The sequence below is a fragment of the Nannobrachium achirus genome, assembly GCF_963921795.1.
Source record: "Nannobrachium achirus genome assembly, chromosome: 16".
NCBI lineage: Eukaryota > Metazoa > Chordata > Actinopteri > Myctophiformes > Myctophidae > Nannobrachium > Nannobrachium achirus.
In genome coordinates, this window is record NC_137823.1 from 28,901,345 (window position 1) to 28,924,187 (window position 22,843).

General features: G+C 42.4%; 1 protein-coding gene across 1 annotated transcript; it reads right to left on the reverse strand.

Annotated features, from left to right (window-relative positions):
* Positions 1-8,005: 8,005 nt before the first annotated feature.
* Positions 8,006-21,842, reverse strand: ankef1a (ankyrin repeat and EF-hand domain containing 1a; the record flags this gene model as incomplete). Its single annotated transcript, XM_080744846.1, has 10 exons — positions 8,006-8,161; positions 9,778-9,936; positions 11,829-11,995; positions 13,122-13,348; positions 14,599-15,412; positions 15,735-15,858; positions 16,441-16,590; positions 17,395-17,594; positions 20,590-20,751; positions 21,653-21,842. 10 exons carry the CDS (start codon positions 21,840-21,842, stop codon positions 8,006-8,008), a joined length of 2,349 nt encoding a protein of 782 aa, XP_080600972.1.
* Between the last annotated feature and the right edge of the window lie 1,001 nt (positions 21,843-22,843).

The window sequence follows — 22,843 nt, forward strand, 5'->3', positions numbered from 1 at the left end:
TGTGTGTGTGTGTGTGTGTGTGTGTGTGTGTGTGTGTGTGTATTGCAGTTGATGCTCAGGGCAGGCTAGACTCAACAGCACCTCTCTGATCACCCAGGATCATGTGTACCGATTTTTGTGACATTTGAAGAAAATATGTAGGAAAAGGAGCAAAAAGTGTGTTTTGGAGAAAATTCAAGATGGCGGAAAATCCATCCTGGCGCAATGGGCGTGGCCTATATGGGGAGATGCGTCTTGACCCAAGGAATCCAGGGAAAAAAGAATTTTAATTTTCCGATCTACGGTTCAAGAGTTACGGGGCAAAACGTAAAGTGGGCCGTTATAGCGCCACCATGAGGCCGAGTGATGTAATTATTTTTCGATTCATTCTTAAAATCATTATGAATCTCCTCTCCGAGGTTTGAAACTGTAGCTCCTATGGTTTACGAGAGAAAAATACTTGAAAGTGATTTCTTGCATTGTCCCATTATAAGTCAATGGGGACAATTAACCGTCGTTTTTTGCCGATTACGTCGGCATGGTAAGGCGGATCGGAACGAAAGGTAATAGAACACCATTCCCGGCCGAGCCGCACATTTTGATGTATATATTGCGCGAGTGGCGTAAATGGTGCGGCACTAGTTACGCGCCGAAGTTTAGGCTACATACACGGACGGAGACAGACAGACAGACAGACAGACAGACAGACAGACCCACACACACGGCCACGTATAGGGAGCTTGTGTTCCACACAGCTCCAAAAATAACTCATCAAGTACAGTGCAAATCCGGTCTATTTTACTAAGCATAGTGAAGTGATATTGATGTAGTGATATTGTGGCACCCCTGGACTGGCATCACGGCACCCCAGGGTGCCCCGTCACCCACTTTGAAAACCCCTGCTATACAGCATTCTACAGTGTGTCCTTTCCTTTTATCCTTGCTGTCAGGTGGAAACCTCATACAGTATGTGCATAACTGTGACTTTTCAGCATTCAAATTCAAAAGTAGCAAAAAATCTAGCTGATCTACAAGCTTAATTCACAATTGACCCACAAGCTGTGAGCATTGTAGGTCTTACTGGTTTAAATGCTTATTTATTTGACATGTTAAAGTGAACGAATGTTTCATTATGTTAAATTAAAATATAATATATTTGTGTGTGTCTGTGTGTGTGTGTGTGTGTGTGTGTGTGTGTGTGTGTGTGTGTGTGTGTGTGTGTGTGTGTGTGCGCGCGCGTGTGTGTGTGTGCGTGCGTACTTGGATGTGTAGCAGTGGAAAAGCTGATGTTTTTTTAACTGATCTAATCAACGTATCAGTGTTTAAATATTAACATTTTGTCCTTGTGTGTGTGTGAGTGTGTGAGTGTGTGTGTGTGTGTGTGAGTGTGTATGTGTGTGTGTGTGAGAGAGAGAGAGAGAGAGAGAGAGAGAGAGGAGAGAGAGAGGGGATAGAGAGAGAGAGGACACTTAAATATACTAAAAGTTTATTCAGTTATCTTAGATATTTATCTAAATGAATCTAATATTTGACAGAATGTCTCTCTAACAAGACATATTTCTTTAACTTTAGAATGTAATAATAATATGAATATAGCTGCAAGTATAGCAGCAATACAGGGGCAAAGGCATGAATTATGCAATATGTTCAATAATCCATAGTTCAAAATAGACTGAACTTGAGAGAAAGCCAGACGGTGCAGTAAACAGATGAGCATTCTAACAGACTGAGTAGAGTGCTGAAGAATCCTAGATATTAAAATGTCTATTGTGTTGCTTATCATCAGGGGCGTCACAAGGTTGGGGAAGTGGGACTGAGTTGCTAGGGCCCTTCATTATTTTATACTTTAGCTATTGAAAATAGAGTGCCGCGCTGAGAGCTTGTAGATCTGCTATTTTTTAAAAGTAGTGAAAATGTGCAAATCTGAATATATGTAATTTTTAAGCGGACATCAAATTTTGTTTCTGAGATTATTATTTTGAGATGGGTGTCCGTGGCCTAATTTTGGGGGTCCTTCACATGAAAAGTTTTGAGCACCACTGACATAGACATTTTTTTCTCAAAAAACCTTAGAAGGATTTGAAATATTCAAAGACTTGCACACATTTTCACGATTTCTCAAAAGTAGCAGATCTACAAGCTCGCAGCCCGGTAGTGCCGCGCTGTGAGCTTGTATATCTGCTATTTTTCAATAGTTAAAGCACAAAATAATGCGTTCCCAGTCTAAATGGGTTAAACCCCCTCCCCCTATGAAGAACATTCATGGGGGGGGGGGGGGGCGCGCAGTGAATCCATGTACCCAAGGCCCAGAATTTAGCCCAGTGGATCTCAAGGTGGGGTGCAGGGACCCCCAAGGGTCCTTGAGGGGGTTCCAGGGGGTCCCCAATAAAAGTAGTGAATAATATAGAATCACAATCATTTTAACCACTTCATCCATTTATACGCTGGCTATTCAAAAAGAAACCGTAGAAACCCGTTTAAAAAACAGATGTTGTATATTTGTTTGTAACATACTCACACTTTATATTTATTGTATATATTATGTCTCACTCATTTGTTCATTACAGGTTCAGCTTAAAAGCACAAACACACATAGAACCAGTACAAGGCCAGGTACATGCAGATAATAAGCACATAATAGCACACACAGCATCAGTCTGTGACAGATAACCAGTTCACAGATGGATTCTCTCCCATACAGGAACATGGTCTCAAGCATGCACGTCACATGCACAAGAGTTCACCTTGAACTTGAACTTCAACAGTTACGTCACTACGACGTAGAGCTCCCATAGTGATGTAACCGTTGAACGTACAGTGGAATATATAGTTGATTATTTTTCCGGGTTTTCTCTGTATGACTCGGAATTGCTGCATGTCCTTGCTTGATATAATCAATATCCAACAATACCCACATTAACTATTTGGCTCTAAACCCTTTCAGGATATTGACAACGATGCTGTTGTCCATCAAAAAGTTAACTCTTATCATCTTGATGATCTGTCTTCTGATTGGTGGAGGTCAGTCTACATCTATATGGAACAGAGGCGAGGAGGAGACAGCTGAGTTACGGATGCTCTTTGACCCAGACCTCGTCAAGGAACATGTTAGCTTGAATGACGACCACGGCATGAAGCCTTTCCCTGTTGTTGTGCCTCCCTGCTTGTTGGAGAACCTGGAATGTCTTCCTCCTGAAGATGAGATGTTTGTCACACAGAATGATCACCGGGCATCACCATCACAATCCATATTTAGGCAAGACTGACGTCATCAATATGATGTCAGAGAATCGGACTACTGTATAGCCGACGGTGTTGTCACCTTTGTTGATATTTTGCGTTTTTTTGGACGTGGGGTTTATGTTCAGCATACGTCTAGGGCATGGGTCTTCAACAGGGGGTCTGGGACCCCTAGGGCGTCCTTAGAGTTACCACAGGGGGTCCTCCAAATCTTTGAGTGATTTTTTTTATCCACTTGAACCCTAGCGTCCATATTCTAAGCTTGTATATCGTCTATTTTTGGCAAAGAGCTTTGGTTTAGAGGGGGAAAAGAGCACACTAAGTACAGAGTGAAAGGTCAAGTTTATTACCACAGTTAAACAGTTACACGTTCAGATGACTTTCTAGTTATTATTTAGCTAGTTTCTAGAGCAAACGTTCATTTCATTGACTTCAATAGAGGAGTGGTGCTTTGTTCTATTCGTTCCTCAAGCTGTATAGAAATGTAGACCGGACTACCTGAGCCACAGTTTTGGCAGCACGCACTCAAGCGTACGTACATCCCTATCCATATGTCCCTTTTCTGATTGGACAATCTAACTATTAATTTCCCGCAGTGGTTCTCAATCTTTTTTGGCTGCAGTACCCCCTTACACTGATTTCCGAAGCCAAGTACCCCCTTCCCTTGACTACGGCAGAAAAATTCCAGATCCAATACCAATACGTTAAAAATAAAACAGCATAATGTAAAAAAAAAAACAACATTGCTTTCTATTCAATAGAACAGTTAACAGTTAAGCTACTAATATAGACTTACAGTATATTAAAGAGGGTCATGTTTGCATGTTTGTAATCTCTTGAGACAGCCTCAGAGAACGCTACGGAAGAGAGACAGACCGATAGTTGTCGCACTTTCTTCTTTGACGATGGGTTCCCAGATTGGCATGTTTGTAACAGTATTTCGATATTAACCTGCTGTCCGCATTAAGTGAATATGGGGGCCGCATGCAGTGGCCCCCTGGCCGCCAGTACCCATGTATGCTGTATGGCAGGGGTTTTCAAACTTTTTTGACTCAGGGCACCCCTGTAAATAACTTTTTCATCCACGGCACCCCTGAATTACACTGTTAATTTTTTAGATTCTTACATCATATTACGCTACGTAAATATGTACATCTTTCCACCTGAGAGATATGACCGAAAATAACTTTATACTTTATGTTTGTCTCTTTATGTTTTATGTATGTCTCTATTCTGGGGGGAAGGTTCACCAAAATTAGCCGATCTACAAGCTCGCAACGCGTCACAACGTGACGCATTGTGAGTTTGTAGATCTGCTATTTTTGGTGAAGAGAGTTGGCCGTAGATGGATAAAATAACTCTTCAAGTACAGTGCAAATCAGGTCTTCACATAGTGAAGTGATATTGATGTAGTGATATTGATGAATTCCAAATATCACCAAATATCAAATTGTTCTGAGGCACCCCTGGACCTACGTCACGGCACCCCAGGGTCCCCCGTCACCCACTTTGAAAACCCCTGCTGTATGGGCACATAACACAAACACACACACCCACACACACCCACACACGCACGCACGCACGCAAAGCAAAGACATGTACTGCACGACCAATAAGCTACACACACCACACACACCTACACACTGCGTCACAATGATCTGTGGCATTGGCCTTGTTTACTCTGTCTAACCTGCATGTCACTGACTGTGCAAGAAAAGCCCTCTTCCTCCCACTATAGCTTCGCCTCTCTTTCAGTACATCACACTCGCTCCCCCATCCTCTGAGTCACACCTCCTCCCCTGCTCTCTCTCTCCATCCACCCCTCCACTGCATTTTTCCTCTCCCTTTTCTTTCCCTTCTCTCCATCCCAGCCGCCCTCCTGTTCCCCGCTCTGAGTCTGGGTGTATAGTTATAATGAGTGGTTAGTCTCTCGGGGTCGGTTGGCTATTTGTCTCTCTTTCATCGTACAATTTCTCTTTCTCTGGGTCTGTGTGCTGTTGTGTGTCCGTTCTACGCATGCACGTCTCTCTCCTTCTCATTTATGTGTCCACTCTCCTTTCCTCTTCTGCATGCCTCTCTCTCCCATTGCTCTCATCTCCTCATCCATGCATCACCTCCTCCAATCAATCCATGGCGTGGTCGTGGTTACATGGGGCCTATATATTAACAGATCTCCTCCTGTATATTTCATTATAAGCGTGTTCCCCATGGACCTCGAGGACACTGCAATATATAATTGTATCTGCCAATGGTGGTGGTGGTGGTGCTGATGATATTGATGATAAGCGTGCATTTCGGCACAGTGTTGGGAGTGCCAGGGACGTGCTGGGCCCCTGATTCAGCCCGGGAAAAAGAGTTGGAGAGGCCCTCATTGCGCGCTATAGAGAGAGATCTCTCTCTATAGCGCTGCTGCTATTCAAAGATTTGCCATTTCAGATCATGACAAGTGACAAGCCAGTGGGCCAATTACATATATTTTGTTATATTTTGTCGTTGTTGGGTGGAAACCTTGTGTCCAAAACCGTTTGTTTTGTATTTATCATTTAAAAAAATTAAACTAGTGAAAACAGCCGATCTACAAGCACACAACGTCTCGCGGTGCAAGGGCGTTGTGTGCTTGTAGATCTGCTGTTTTCACTACTTTTGTGCGACGGCCTTGTATGGTGAAGCAGGGCTTTGCTTGTACACATTTGTACACATTTGAAACTTGGAGATACAAGGTTTCTGCCCGACAGTGGCGATTTACTTTGTTGGCCGCCCACAGCGCCCAGCCCCCAAAATGGAACAAAGGCCAACATTTTATTTTAACTTTTTTCCTAATGGCCGGCCTGGACCGGCCAGGAATGACCGGCCGTTCGGGAGTTGTCCCGCTTTTCCCAATGGCCAGCACGTCCCTGGTTGGGACATTGTAATCTGGTAGTGTGTCCCACAAGTCAGTCCCTCTAAAGGCACAAAACGACAGGACGTGATGCGCATTCCTCTGTTCCACATTTGGTTTAACCATATAGTCGATTCAGTAGCACATTGGTTCAAATGTGATGGGATGTAATGCGTGGCACTGGCCTCGGCATGTAGCGTAAGAATGGCCAACGTGCACGGGTGGCATTTTGAAGCTACTGTACCTCTTAAGTTTTAGCCTCACCCACCCTGCTCGGTACATCAACAAACCTGCATCAGGTTGGTGTTGGTGGTCTGAAGACAGTCCTTCTCCTGCACTTTTTTTTACCTTTACTAGGTCAAAAAGGTCATGTCACATCACTCCCATTTTAGCCTCTCTGCACTGGCTCCCGGTACACCACAGGATCCTTTTCAAAGTCCTCGCTTTTACTTTTAGAGCAATTCATGTCCGAGCCCCTATCTACATCACAGAACCTATTTGTTAACCCTACCACTCGCTCACTCAGAACCGCAGATCAGCACCTCCTTGAGGTCCCTTGGACCAATTTAGTAATGAAGGGCGACGAGCCATGATTTGAACTGACCCCCCCCCCCCCAATAGCCAAATAGCCAATCTACAAGCTCACAATCTACAAGCTTGTAGATTGGCTATTTTATTTTATTTTTATCTAGATCCGCTACTTTCACAATTATTGCCTCTTTCTTAAATAACTTGTCAATTTGGCCAATGTTTGACAAGTTCTTATTGCATAGTTTGTTTATTACTTTTGATGCAGTAATGCTTGCCCTAAAACTGTCATGTGGGGACCCTCTGGGGGTAGACACCAGTGGGCCCGATTCAGTGGACCCGATTCATCAATAACTTTACGGCCATATTACGCGGCTACGCCCATATCAAACAATGACATATTCAATGTGTGTGTGTGCATGTGCGTGCGTGCATGTATGTATGGGTGTGCATGTGTGTGTCTCCTATGCTCCTCAGTCTTAATTTACATGGTGTCGAATGACAGTGTCGAGTGCCGTAAATGTGTTTGTTAGCTTGTAGATCGTCTATTGTACGACTCCGTCATGCAAGTAAGTATAAATCGGTCTTATAAGCCTCGAGCTTCCTCACAGCACATCTCACACTCTTCACTCCTCTCACTGAAGAGGAGAGGAAACCATATACTGGACCTCAAAATAAAATACTGTACCTACTGAAACAGGAACTACATTCTGCCCAGTCCCGCTCCTGTCAAAGTTTTAGTTGCAGTGTTTTGTTTTGTCTTGTCTTACTTTTTAGCTTTGTTTATTTTTGTTTGGGTACAGTGCAATGTCTGTCCTAGTTCTGTTGTGAGTTTTGGTTGGAGAGCATTGTGACACCATGAGAACACAGTATTTTTCCCTGGCTGTATAGTAGTCTACTGCTTTATGGACATGTAGTTTGTAAAAGGTAAAGGTAGGGTAAGTGATTTTATTTGGTTAAAATAAGTGTTAAATAGCTCATGGAAGAGAACGAGGTTGAAGGTTTGAAGCCAGAATTGTGAGCGTGTGACTTAGAGGCCAAACACACTGCACACACAGAGCTCAAATAAAATATTTGTGTCTTACACAGGAAAAAAGGTCTACGCATTAGTTATCTTGTATAAAGCATAGCTGCTTTATTCTAAAGTCATTCTCCTTATTAATGTTTTTCTCTGGTGATTACAGTAATTGATGACTTGTAAGTAGCTATGGCTATCTTCAATGTACAATTGGCATAAGACAAAGTTTACGTCCCACCGTTGACAGCTTTCAATCGGTTATTCCTCTCTCCTGATCACTTCACATTATTCTATTGGGACCCCCAACAGAATCATTTGGGGATCCCCTGGGGGTCTCGACCCACATATTGAGAACCACTGCTCTAGTCTGTGGTGTCCTGGAGCTCCAGGGCTTTCCTCTGGATGTTCCTGTTGAAAGGCATTGTCAGGTCATCAAAGTCCACCTCATAGGAGAGATGCTGCCTCCGCTCCTCTCTCTTTGCTATCAGCTGGCTGGTGGTGAGTGGTCTTTTCCACACCTGAGGGAGCAAGGGAGAGAACGTAGGTACAGCATGAGTACAGTAGGTGGATTGGCTGACAAGACATACAAATCCTCATTGTTAACCACTTGGACCCCAGCATCCATATCCTGGGGGGAACATTAGCCAAAAACAGGCAATCTACAAGCTCACAACGCTTGTAGATCGGATGTTTTTTGGCAGTTACTGTAGTACTAACATTCTTTACTAAAAGGGATATTTCACTTTAAAAAAAAACTTTGGTCATTTTATTGTCTATTGGCTTTTGGGAACACCCAGGACAGTTTTTGAATTTCTTCATTCAGTATTTAGATATTTGATATTAATTTCCCCCATTTTGCTCCCTTCCAGGACCTTCCTATACAAACCCATTATAACTTCAAACTCCATTTTAACCATGATAGATTCAATTAAAACACCTGTCCTTTTTTTCTGGTGACTCCTAAACCCTCCGAATATACCGTATGAGCAGGCCGTGTTTTTTCGATAACTTTTTTCATTTATGTTTTATAATATTTTATTGTATTTAATAATTTTCATTTCCCCAAAAAATGTATAGAAATCAAATGTTTTTTTTGTTTTTTGTTTTTAAGTGAAATATCCATTTAAGTAAAAGTATAAATACTGGCAGCCCAGGTTTTTCCAGGGAACATTGCACTTTGGGGCAGTAGTACAGTACTTGTCCACCAGTAGGTGTCCTTCCACACCAAGGTAAAAAAGAAACTCCTCAATGGAAGAGTAGAGACACAACCTCCAACTACTGCAGAATGCAGATGAGCTAGTTATATTGTAATAACATGCTCTTGCACTCTTGGGAGTTACAAATGGATAAAGTAATGCTGAGGATTTAACACTACACACAGTGTCCTTAATGAATTTTTAATAGAATGATTGAATATTGCATATTTCCTTCCCGTGGGATCTGTGTCTTGGATGGTTCTCCAGAAAAACAGTGGGTCATTTTCAAATCTGACTTAGGTCTTTAAGGCTTTTTTCAAATCGGACTTACTGTAGGCCTAAATGGGTTATATAGGGTTTATGTAAAGTTTATGTATTCGAATAGTCGAATATTCTACAGGACTGGCCAAACTGTCAAATATTAAGTAAGCAAGAGGCGAACATTGTGAAAATAGCCGATCTACATGCTCACAACGCCTCGCGTTGCGTGGCGTTGTGAGCATGTAGATCTGCAATTTTCACAATGTTTATCTGCGGAACCGAGTCACAATAAATGAAATACCTACAATTCCAAGTGCTTGTCAGGGTGGGGGTCCCCAGTTCAAATATGTTTATTTTGGGGGTCATGGCCTAAAAAGGTTTGAGAACCCCTGGTATTGAGCATTAACAAATTCATCCACCAGGGGCATTGACAACTCATTCTTATGACTTCCTATCTAGCCAAGCTTTATAAACTATATATTTCTTAAAGATAAAACAATACAAAAATCAAAATAAGCAATATTCGACTTCGGTGAATAACATCGAATAGTGACTTTGATTATTCGAATATTCTAATATTTGGTGAATGCCCTAATCTGTACAGGTCCATTTTGGTTACATGTGTACTGTACACATTTCCAGTGTAGACAGAAAGCCCAGACGTGGTTGAGGCCTACCGTCCTTGGCACAAAGGTGATGTCCACGGGGTTGGCTTTGCCAGCGGTGATCCTGGTGTTGTGGGGGATGACGCTCTTCTCTGACACTCTCAGAGAGGCCGTCCTGTCTGCCGTGGCCACGGCTGTGGTGGAGGGCGCCGTAGTGTCCGTAGCAGCTCCCTTTGAGTGAGAGATAGGGAGGATAGGGCTGTCACCATTATGAAATTTTACGTGCTGATTAATTGTCACACAAATAATTTGCGATTAACGATTTAATCGTGCTTTTTGTTACTGAACACTGGAGCACATGAATAAAAATTACATTTCTGTTTGGCTTTGAAGTTGCAGAGGGCGGATATGACAATATTCTAAATATACGAAGGAATGACTGGCATATTTAATAACTTTATTCTTTCAACATTTATAGTGTACATAGCCGATCTAAAAGCTCATAACGCATCGCATTGCGGATCCGCAATTCGTTGTGAGCTTGTAGATCTGCTATTACTACTTTTTGAAAGTGTTTGAAACTTTATGAAAATTTCTCAACATGGAAATGAGGATGACAATTATGCAAAATAATTTGCGATTAGATGATTATGTAATAATTGTGACAGGCTTAGGCGATGAGGACGACAGCAGAGAATGCAGTCAAAAAATCATAATTTCATCTTTGCCAGTTTAATTCTTAGTGGTTTGGTTTTTGGGGAACACAAGAATAGAATAGAACAATTTAAATTTTGTTATAAGACATTTGTGCCTTATTTTTGACGGTACTGTAAACAATGAAAGAGGCGCAACACGTTTTCTTTTACAAACTCATTCTATGATTAAGGCCAATTTGGCCAATTTGGCCTTAATCAGATAGAGATGAGGACATGACACATACTGTATATAGGTCACTATAGTTAACACTGGCAATCAGCAGTCAGACTGATTACAGGTGATAACCATCAATAATAATGAGCACGAGGGTGACAAGTGATAGCGCTTAACCGCGATTGGTGTGATTTGACACTTAACTCTGCCAGGCCGAAGGGGCATAACTATTGGGCTGCTTGTTGGTGAGTTTGAAATAAAAACCAAATACTTTGAAAGGTCTTCAGGTAGGGCTACTGCGCCTGATTCAAAGTCATTACATTGTGTGATGCCATGTACAGAGTACAGACTGGCTGAGTCGTCGTGGCTCTTCAACAGAATCTGCTTTTTTGAGAGGTTTCACTGTGTGTCAGACAGTATGTGGTTATTGATAGCCTGCTGTAACACAACACATCTCGGCTAATTTGCTTACAAGTCTCTGAGGCTAGAGTAACAAGACTGTGTATCTCTTTACGGGCTTGGATTTCTCTCACGGTGTAGAGGCCGATTGCAAAATATGGGACTGTCTCACTGATTAATCTGACACAGGGCTGCCGGTGGGTGAAAACACTGCATTTATAATTTAGTGCAATAGACAACATTCAGAAACTAGATAATGAGTCTGTTCTGTTTTATGTTCCTCCAAGCTCCAAAATAGAAATGTTAACAATATGACGTTTGAGAGGAAGGGCAGGGATGTTCGTTATTTTCTTTATTTAAACTTCTAAAGTGACCAGGCAACTCACTTAGGAGCAAACTGTTGTTTACAAGCAAGGCCAGGTGAATGGGTTTCAAGGTGTTCGCCTCTTTTGGGGTCTTGGATCTTGGATCATGTGACATACTGTATGACGATAAAAGAAAACAACTGGGAAGCTTGTTTTCTAAAAATGTTATTGGACTTTCAGTACTTTTACTTCTACTCCACTACATCTCAGAGGCAAATATTGTACTTTTACACTACAGTTATTTGAAAACGTTAGTTACTAGTTTCTTTGTAGAATCGGATTATTATTACAAAACATACATGAACCACTTTAGCCCATTTCGGCCATTTGAAAATAGACTATCTACAAACTCATATCTGCTATTTTGAAAATATTTTTTATACAATTCATGCAATTGAAAACTTCATTCTGCAGAATGAATACTTTACATTTTCACCTCGGACGGCCATGGTGGGAATCAAACCCTATAAGCCTGATGGCGTTCAGTACCTTTTCCTTAGCGGTGGCTGGTCTTGGCGGTGGTTTGGCCTGCAGAGGTTTGATAGGTTTCCCCCTGTGGTTCTCCTTGGGTTTGGGCAGAGAATCCATCTTGTTTTTGACCAAGCTGATGATCCTGTGGTCTGCGTACACCCTGGCCATGTCCAGGCAGTTTTGCTCTGAGGGTGAAATGCATTCAGTCTGATTACTGTTCACATTAGGGGTGTAACGATACATTTCAATAGCGATTCAATACATATCACGATACATGATTGACGATACGATACATGGACGATATTGGTTCATTCATGGCGATACGATAAGATTCGATTTAATTATTTGAAATCGATATAGTAACTATTTAGCAAAGAAATTAAATGTGTGTGAAAGGTGTGGATAGTGCAAGTTTTTAAGGGAAACATGTATTACTATGGATAAAAATAAGTAAACAGTGATTATCTGCCAAATACATGGACATTGTATATGACAAACCTGCACCTTGACATGAACCCAGAGATTACACAAATTTATCGATAGACCAGTGTAGCTATATGGAAAGGAAAAGTAATTAAACCCCTACTTTAAAAATCTTCTTCTTAAAAATGCTAAATACAATGCACAAGTAGGTAGTATCGATACAATCGATTCTTTGCACTGCCGATTCGATACGATACAAAATAAAACGATACGATTCGATTTTAGCTGTTTTCATTTCGATCTACTTCGATTTTTTAAGTTAAAAACTATATTTCGATACAGTTACTATATCGTTACACCCCTAGTTCACATACATTCACTCTGACGCCTTCCATCAGCATGTCAGTTTGGCTTAAAGCATTGGTAAATACTCCCTGTCGCACTTAAGATCAACAGACTCACTCCCTAGCTTCCGCCGTGGTCTGAAGACTCACCTCTTCAGACTCCAGCCCATAGCACTTACTGTAGCACTCGCCTACCCTCAATGACCATACATGAAAGCTAGATAGCATTTTTAGGTTTTATATAACGTTTTTACTGAATAGGTAAGAAAATTGCTCTGGTTAAGAGCGTCTGCAAAAGCCTAAATAAAGTGTATTCACTCCCTCACACACTTGTAGGGTAGAAGGTTAGGAGACAGCATTTAATTATAAAAGTAAATAAATATTTCTTACTTTCTGTATATGTTCCTTTTACAATTATTACTTTTAAAACAAATGTAATAATAATGAATTACCAATAAGTTGATTAAAGAGTTACGTTACACTAAAATGTACATTTTCCAGTGGACACCATTTTGGACATTCACAACGCATTATCGCCGCCAACCTTTCTTGTTCTGGGCGGTGACCTTTGCCCCCGCCTTGATGAGGAAGTCCACGCAGCAGGGTCGGGACGTCTCGATGGCCCTCATGAGGGGCGTGGCCCCGTTGAGGGCGGGGGCGTCCACCGCGGCGCCCGCCTCCACCAGCAGCTCAACGATGTCCACCTGTCCCGCGTGGGCCGCGTGGTGCAGGGGCGTCCACAGGAACTGGTCAGTCGCATTCACGTCCGCCCTGTGGTCAGTGGTGGGAAGAGGTACTCACGTTCTTTATTCAACCCATGTTTAGACCTGGAACGAATCTGTGTCCTGTTAGACTTGAACCGCTTTTAACCATTATTTTATGCTTTAACTATTTAAAAATAGCAGATCTACAAGCTCACAGCACTGCTCAATGTAGATGTACAAAAAGAAGTCTGGTATTGAAAATGTACTTGAGTAAAAGTACAAAAGCATCGGTATAAAAAATGTATTTAAAGTACCAAAAGTAGTCCCATTTCACCCAGTTTTCAAATGTATACAAACTATATATATAAATAAAAATAAAATCTTATGAAAATAGCAGATCTCCAAGCTCACAATGCATCGCATCGTGACGTATTGTGAGCTTGTAGGTCTTTGCTATTTTCAAATCTATATAGGGCTATCTATATTAGTTTTCAACTAATTGTAGTGGAGTGAAAGTATAATATTTGCCTCTGAGATGCGGTGGAGTAGAAGTAAAAGTATAGAAATTGGAAATACAGTAAAGTAAAACTACTACTTAAGTACAGTACTTGAGTAAATTTAGTTTGTTACTTTACACCACTGCCTGTGGCACACAATCACACTCACAGTCACCATCAAGGTTAGCCTGGGTTTCTTGAAAGGCGTTATGTAAATGTAATTGAGTGCATTTAAAGTATTAAGGTAAAAAACTAAAAACATTAGAGTGCATTCTCCTTGTTGAAATGCGCCAGACCAACCACTGACAATTTAAATACCACCCTGCCACTCAGAAACAGATCTGCTTTGGATAATAGTAGGTTTAACCCACTTTTTTAAACTGTAGTCCGCATGGTTTATAAGATATCTAACTATGTTTCATGGTTTATTTAAACAATGGTTTCCTGACCCATAATTTGAAAAGCAAACCCAGGCTTTAAACCAGGGGTCTCCAACGTTTTCAGGCCAAGGACCCCTTGGTTGAGCGAGAGATGAAGCAGGGACCCCCACAACCTTTTCATAGATTCGTTGTGAGCTTGTAGATCTACTATTCTTGGCTAAAGTTCTCAGAATATGGACGCTAGGATTCAAGTGGTCAATATAAAAAAGGAGATTTTTTCTCCTTTTTTAGTCTCTATCTATCTATAAGTCTCTATCACTCAATGATTTGGAGGACCCCCTGTAGTAACTCTGAGGACCCCTAAAGGGTCCCGGACCCCCTGTTGAAGACCCCTGCTTTAAACCATTAAACCAAAAAAAACACAGCCGTTCCCGTCTCACCCTCGTCCGAGGAGGTACTCGGCCACCTCGTAGCTGCCACTGGAGCAGGCCACCATCAGCGGGGTCTTGTAAAAGAGATCTTTGATGTCCACGGGGACATCCTGGCTGAAGGCGAGGTCCAAAGACTCCAGGTCGCCCGACTTCACGCAGTAGTTGACGTTGATGAAGACCTTCTGCGGCTCGTCTATGTACCAGGCCGAGTCGTCCTCTATGGGGTGCGACGGCGGGTGGTCGCGGTCGAACCGGCTGAGGTCCGTGTGTTGCTTGTACGTCTCGATCATGAAGTGGGGTGGCCCGCCGTCCTGGCGCCGGTGGATGTGCTCAGGGGGGACGGTGCAGATAGGCAGGGGCAGGGTGAATTTCTTCTTTTTCTTCCCTCCCTTCTTCCCTCCTTTCTTCCCCCTCTTCTTCTTCGGGGCATAGGAGGAGATGAGGAAGGCCTTCTGGACGTACTTCACGCCCTTGAGGAAGTCGCTGATGTTGACGAAGCCCTCCCTCCGCCTGTCGTGCGCCAGGAGGAGCGTGTGGAAGTGATCGGCGTCCAGCGGGGCCAACAGGTTCTCCATCACGGAAACAAACTTCTGTATGGAGACCATGTCGGACTTGTCGCCGAAGGCGTTGCGGAGGGCCGTCTCGTTCTCGTGGGACCAGTCGTGCAGGGTGAGGGCCCATGCGGCGGTGCCACTGGGTTTACTGGTCTTCCACTGCACCCTCTCAGACTTCCTCAGCTCCTTGGACGCGGCTTTGTGACCGGTGTCTTTAGCGATCTGACGTGGCGTCAAGCCCTCTTGGTTCTTCACTTTGGGGTTGCAGCCTACAACACATGGAGAAGGATTTATGTCATGGATCAATGAATTGGATAGACGATAGTTAACTTGTCATAAGGAAATATTTGAGTATTTCCTATCTGCTAATCTTTTGAACGTTTAGAAACATTGTAACTTGTGCAATATGCAACTCAGAAATGACAGATGTGCAATATGCAACTCAGATATGATAGAATAGATTAGCATAGAATAGGAAATTAAATGTGTCTGCATTATAGGCACATGCAGTAAGTGCAGCTCATACAACACTTTGACATTCAGCACATCATCCAGTGTAACTTCTAATGTGTTTCTCCAAAGGTACTGTACCTCTCTGGGCCAGGAACTTGCAGCAGTTGGCATGGCCTATGGTGGCAGCGTAATGGAGGGGTGTGTTGCCCTCTGAACTGGTCACACCCATATCTGCTGAGTACGCAGATAGAACCTGAATCACCTGGAGCATACACAGCAGCAGAGGGCAACAGTCAGGGAGAGGACACTGGATTTTAACACACGATCATATGACTTTGGGCGAAGGGGAAAAGAAAGAGTTAGGACAAAAGCCTTTGAGGAAGGACAGAAAACTCTCAGGTCACAGTGTATGATTCAAGTCCAGGCGTCATAAACTAGCCTGGACTCCATATTTGGGCGTGCATGACAGACACAGAACTCCACATATTTGGGCATGAAAGTGATAAAGACAGACGGATACAACGTACTCTGTCAACGGGTAATGCATAACCGGGTGGGGCATGCACTTCTAACTTCATATAGCATCATTGCGTCATTCAATGTTATATGAGTTAAAGAAAAGGACCTCAATTTAAACAAACCATGGGCTTTTGGAGGTTTATACTTTTAGTTGACCTTTTACCAGTGAACTGTACTGTCATGAAACTGTACCTTTTCCTATGCAAACATAGAATGAAATAAAATAAAATCGTTCCCGCGTAGGCCTGTGCACGGACACTAGTCTTTTACTAAAACATAAAAGTCATGTAGGGTTAGACTTTCTTTCTCCGTCACACCTGCACACCTCAAAGAAGCCTCTCATGGCGGCGTAGTGTACAACACTGAGGCGTTTGTTGTCCACAGCGTTGGGGTTCGCACCTCTCTGCAGAAGGGCTCTGAGCAGCTGCACAGAGCCTGCCTTGGCTGCCTCCATAAGGGCAGTGACACCTGTGCTCTGGAGTAACGACACACAGTAAAATACTCAGTGTTAGTCACACGCTGAGAGTGGGCAAAATGTAACCAAATGCACCCATAAATATGTTCTTTAATTTGTACAGTGTCTGCTCATGATTTGTAATTGTGCTTACTGGTGATACTTATAATCACGGTTATCGGTTTAGCCACACTTGCCTAGATGACAGTTAACATACTGTACTGTATATGCTAAACAGATATCATATGCAGAATAGGTATCGTATGTTGTAAGTCTAAGAAACATCAAAACACTGTAATCTTTCATCATTGATTATTTTAAAATGAAAGTATTTTGCAACGATTTGCCTCCTTTTTGAGAAATCTTTTGGAATGGATCTCTGCAAGGCAGTTTACTGTACATTGAACATTCAGGATCAGTTTTTGGCAGCACATCCAACTGGAGGCTTATAGAAAGAGGTGCACTCCGCAAAAAAATCAGCAACATTTAGTGCATTCTGTACTAGAATGTTAACTGTACTATACTGTATAAATATGTATTTTATCCTCTCCATTAGTTCCTGATTCTGACTTAATTTCCTAGTAGAACATTACAAGACGTAGAATGGCCATCCTTGAGCAAGACACTGGACCCCTATCTGCTCCTGATGAGCAGGTTGGTGCCTTGCATGATTTAATCTGCCATCAGTGTGTGAATGTGTGTGTGACTGTGAATGAGTGAATGTGAAATACATTGTAAAGCGCTTTTGGCGAAAATAAATGCATTAAATGTACCATTTAACTTCATACTACATCCCTTCAGTGATCAACCGTGCAAACCTCAAACCTGATTGGTTGCGTTGGCGTCGGCCCCTTTGTCCAGCATGCTGAGGCACATGATGCTGCAGTCCAGAGCCTTCTCACACAGCAGCAGGAATGCTGGCTTCCCCTCGGATGACACATTGTTGACATCTGCGCCGTTCTCCAGCGCCACGTGGAGGCAGCGGGCATGCCGCTTTGTGGGGTAGATACAATAGAACAAGACCCCTGTAGACACAGAGAGAGAGTAAAGAGGAAGTGAGGTACAAGGTGGGGAAAGAGAGAACAAAACAGCAAGATGGGAGATCTTAAATCTGAAATAACTAAGATATGGATGCAGCAGAATCCACTCCAGGGTAGGCATTTTTACATCAAAGACTTTTTTTAATAGAACATTATGAATGCTAAGATTCTCAAAATAGCATCACCTGCAGTTATTGGGAAAAGGAAGTTAAACACTTTTTGGAATTAGATATGGAGGGGCTGATATCATGATATTGATGTCGATATCATGATATGAGACTAGATATCAACTTGGATTTTGGATATCGTAATATTGTGATATGGCATAAATGTTGTTTTTCTTGGTTCAAATCACTTTTTTATACCTTCAAAAATGTTCAAAGATGATTGAAAACAGCTAAAGTTGTTAATGCGTCGCAATATTTGCTAATTTCACTACTTTAGTTTCGAAAAACATTTAAGGAAATTGATCGTCACAATATCCACATTGATACGATATGGCCTGGTGTTGAACATTATACCAAGGGTCTTAAACAGGGGGTCCTCAGAGTTACTACAGGGGTCCTCCAAATCTTTGTGTGATAGAAGCATTTTTTTTCTCCTTTTTTATATTAACCACTTGAACCCTAGCGTCCATATTCTGAGAACTTTAGCCAAAAATAGCAGATCTACAAGCTCACAACTTGTAGATCGGCTATTTTTGGCAAAGAGGTTTGGTGTAGAGGGGAAAAAGAGCATACTAAGTACAGAGAAAGGTCAAGTTTATTATGTATTGACGGTTCAAGTGGTTAAATATCTGAAAACACAAATTGACATGAATCCAAAATACACTGATGATTGAGCTGTCAAGCAATGAAACTATATGGAATCTATGAAAAGGTTGTGGGGGTCCCTGCTCCATCTCTCTCTCAACTAATGGGTCCTTGGCCTGAAAACGTTGAAGACCCCTGCATCATACGATGAACAACTTGAATCTGTTGAATCTGAACCGACATGGTCAAAACATTTATGGTCGAGGCTGTGCCTACAAGTGGAAACTGCTCGGTTTCAATACTGAGTGTGAGACACTCCTAAATGAAGAACAACATATGACTATTGAGACTCAGCCTACAGGGGACAGAAAGGTAGTGTGACTATTGAGAGTGGACCAAGTCAGCCACAGGTCATCTCAGGTTACCCAACTGGCTTCATGGGAGGGGATTGCCGTCAGGGCTTGAACTGTAATTAGATGTATCTGAATGCCATGACATGTGCGTGCACACACGCAAACACCAGCCACGTACAGAACACAATATGCACGTTCACACGCTCACCCATAGAGACACGGCACATGGCAACAGAAAAACACATGTTTGCCCGCAAAACACAGCAAGCTGCCAAGCACACGCAAAAACAAAAGCGTGCAGGAATGAATACAAATAGAACAATCAAGCACACCTTCTTCCTGTCTTTTGCTCTGCTTCTTTCACCCACTCGCTTGTTCTCAAAAGAGTCCCATTTGCTGTAATCGATGCCCCGGACAACGATGTAATTGAAGCAATTATCATAATTGGTTTAAAAGGGTTCCCGAAGAAGAACTTTGGGCTGGCTGATGGGAGTTGCCTGGGGATACGTCCCCCTCATCAATATCTAAACAGACGCAGCATACATTTTCATGAGTTGTAAGACAAGGCAAGGCATTCAGCACAAGCCCTCCGGCCAGCTTATGCTGAACTTGAGATGAGGCTCTGTGTAGGGGCCCCGAACTGCAGGATGAGAAAGTAATACTGGAATTAGAATATGCTAGTGGAGTTGAGGCTCAGGGCTGCTGTTCCATTACCTCACATGCTCTGATTAAAACGCGTTACCTCCCCTGACCTGTGTGACACACGCTGCCCTCTCCTCTGGCCTCCAAGTTCTGTGTTTTGATTGGCGATTTTTTATTTATGTATATATTGTACATTGAATGTGTGTGCTGTACTACTTACTGTACACTTCAAATGCAAACGTGCGTCTGTCCCATTAACTCATTTGCTGCCAAGCCCGAAAATCCCGAAAAAATCCCATTGTACCTCCCTGCCAAGCCCGTAAATCCCGGAAATTAAAAAAAAAAAAAAAAAAATCTTTTTTTTTTTTTTTTTTTTTAAATTTTGACCCCAAAAAATGTTGTAGGCATGATAGCAATCGCGAAATCGCATGTTTAACCCCCATAGCAACCCCATCTTTCAAGCATGGCAGCCATCTTTGTTTACATTTTAGGAAAACATAATGGCTGTTATCTCATGAATGCCTGAACGGATTTCCATTCGGATTTTTTTGTTTGAAAGCTGTGAGCAATGTGGACACACGTGGTGCATGATCTAGGCATGGGTGTGCATGATCCGTGCACTATGAATTACATGGAAGTCTATGGAGACTTATGGCAGGTGGGAGTACGAAGGTATTGTTAAATGGCAGCATATGAGTAAGTATAGGGCCAAATCATGACAAATCCTGCCCCATTTGCCTTACTACTACCGGAGGGTCTGTAATTGGTCCGCTCTTTTTCTTTCTACATGACATCTCTTTGCCAAAAATCACTGACCTGCTATTTTGGCTGGAAGTTTGCCTGTTTTTGCGAATGTTTGCCAATCATGACATGCCCAGAACAGAGTTGCTGGGGCTCGTGTGGTTAAATTATTGGCTTACAACAATTATTTGTATGCCTTTCCTGAAGCATTTGAATTCCCATTTTGTATGAAATGTGCTATAAAGAAAGTCATCTTGACTGGTCTAAAACGTTGCTCAGTGCAAAGTCACACGATGATGTGGACTACTAGAAGGTTAAAGACAACAGTTATTTTCTGAAAATGTGTGAGTGCATGTGTGGAGAGCTTTCTCTTGCTCTTTCAACTATTAGCCTTTGGCGTTCTACTCAAGTCTGCAGCCATTTCTCCAGAGTCCAGACCCAACCATCTGCTGGTACTACTGTATGTGGTCAGGTCAGTCTGTGGCCTCTCACCTTTGCCCTCTGCGTCCAGCAGCGTCATGTCGGCGTGGTTCCTGGCCAGCAGGGCCACCATTCCATCGTGACCCAACTCTGCAGCCAACATGACCGGGGTGCGGCCCTTGCTGTCCTGGACGTCGGGTTGTGCCCCCTGAGAGATTAGGAAGCTGACCATGTCTGGTTTTGGCAGAAGGTTCGAGATGTTCATTACATTTTTGTATCAACTTTCTAATAAGAGGTTAATATGCAACACAGTTAGTTAATCAAATTATTTATTATGAATTCAGTTTTGTTTTGTTTTAAGTTGTTGGACAGTATTGTTTTCTTCTTAAACGGCCACTAAATGCCATCATACACAACAACTGAAGGATGTAGACCACAGTAGATTGTGATTTGTATTTTCATTACACATTCACAGGGGCATCACACGGGGGGGGGGGGGGGGAGTGGGACTGAGTTACTAGAGCCCAAGGTGGAGGGGCCTTAATTATTTTATACTTTAGCTATTGAAAAATAGCAGATATACAAGCTCGCAGCGTGGCACTTGAGCTTGTAGATCTGCTATTTTTGAAAAGTCATCAAAATGTGTGCAAATCGTTGAATATATGTCTTTTTTAAGCGGACATTTGTAACTCAAATTTGCTTCTGGGGGGTCCCTGGAACTAAATATTTTGAGATGGGGGATTTTGAGATGGAACTTGCACAAATGTTCACGATAGCAGATCTACAAGCTCGTAGCACGGTACTCAGTGCCACGCTGCAAGCTTGTAGATCTGCTATTTTTCAATAGTTAAAGCACAAAATAATGCGTAATTATGTGTTCCCAGTCTAAATGGGTTAACCCCCCCCCCCCTATGAAGAACATTCATGGGGGCCCCACAGTGAATCCTTGTACCCAGGGCCCAGAATTTGGTGCGACATTCATCCTTATTTTCAATATATGTGTTTTATTTCTTCTAAAAACCTGAAGTGACAGTGACGTGTCAAAGTAACCAACAAGCATCTTGATCTTACCTAGCCTAGTAAACGACCAACTGCCGCTATCCGGAAGAGGGCGGTTTACAAGGCTAGATCTTACCCTGGTTGTTGGCTTCAGAAGCCAGGTGCAGCACCCCTGTGCCCTGCTGTGGCTCTGTCAGATTGATGAGATCTTCCGCTCCCAGGTTGACCATCTTCTCTATCTGGACTCTGTCCCCTTCGTGAACGTACTGCAGTAGACGGTAAACCTGCAGGATCTGCAGGCGACCCTCTGCCACATGGCCTGTCATTCTAGATTAGGTCAAAGCACCATCGTTTTGATGAGGAGAGGAAAAAAGAAAGAGTTGATTTGAGTGATCAATTGTAGGATTCTACTCTATGAGAAGGTCCCATGGCTGTGCATTAGAGCTAGGCCTATAGCCAACTCTTGCATGAAAAACTTCACCAGAGCAGGCTAATGTTGAATAGTACAGTACAGTAAAATAAAGTCAATTCAATTCAATTCACTCTCCCAATTTCAAATAAATTAAATTAAACTAAATTAAATTAAATTCAAAGGGCTTTACTGGCATGAGAAAATAAACAAGTTAACATTGCCAAAGCAAAAGTGGAACAATGCAATCAAAACAAAATAATTGATGTACAATAGAAGGGAATATAAATGATGTTCAGAGCTGTTACATTGCAAATGAGGCAAATCTAACCTACAAAACCATAAGAATTGTGCATTTACTCCTGTCAGGAATAGTTGGCATAGGCCTATATATCTACATAGGCCTAGGAAGGTTGTGCACAAATAGCAGTTGTTTAAGGGTAATTGCTCTGTATATGTACAGTAGGCTTACACTGTTTCTACAATTTACATTTGTTTCTCTTTCTCTCTCTCTCTCTCTCTCTCTCTCTTTCCTTACCTTGATCAAAAGCTGAAAAGTAATCTTGTCTGATTAAGTTTATTCCGCCTGGTTATGAGCTGCGAATCACATTAATCCCGTGAGCTGACAGCAAACTCGATATAGTTATAAAAACTACTCGGAACAAAAACACAACCTGCCACTGCGTTTCAGCCGGGGGACAAACTTGACTGGTCTCCATGGCAACGGAACACGTGCGGTCAAATCCCAGGAAGGATGCGTTCCTTTTTGAGGACGTTGGTTGCGGAGGAAGCATTTAAAGTAGTTATAAGTAGGCTGCAGCGAGTAAAGTGTGGATTATAGCTCTATGTCTGAGACCCTTTTACATCCTTAAGTAGGTAGAATTACCGCTTCTTTGCACTTGACCGCCATTGCGCCCA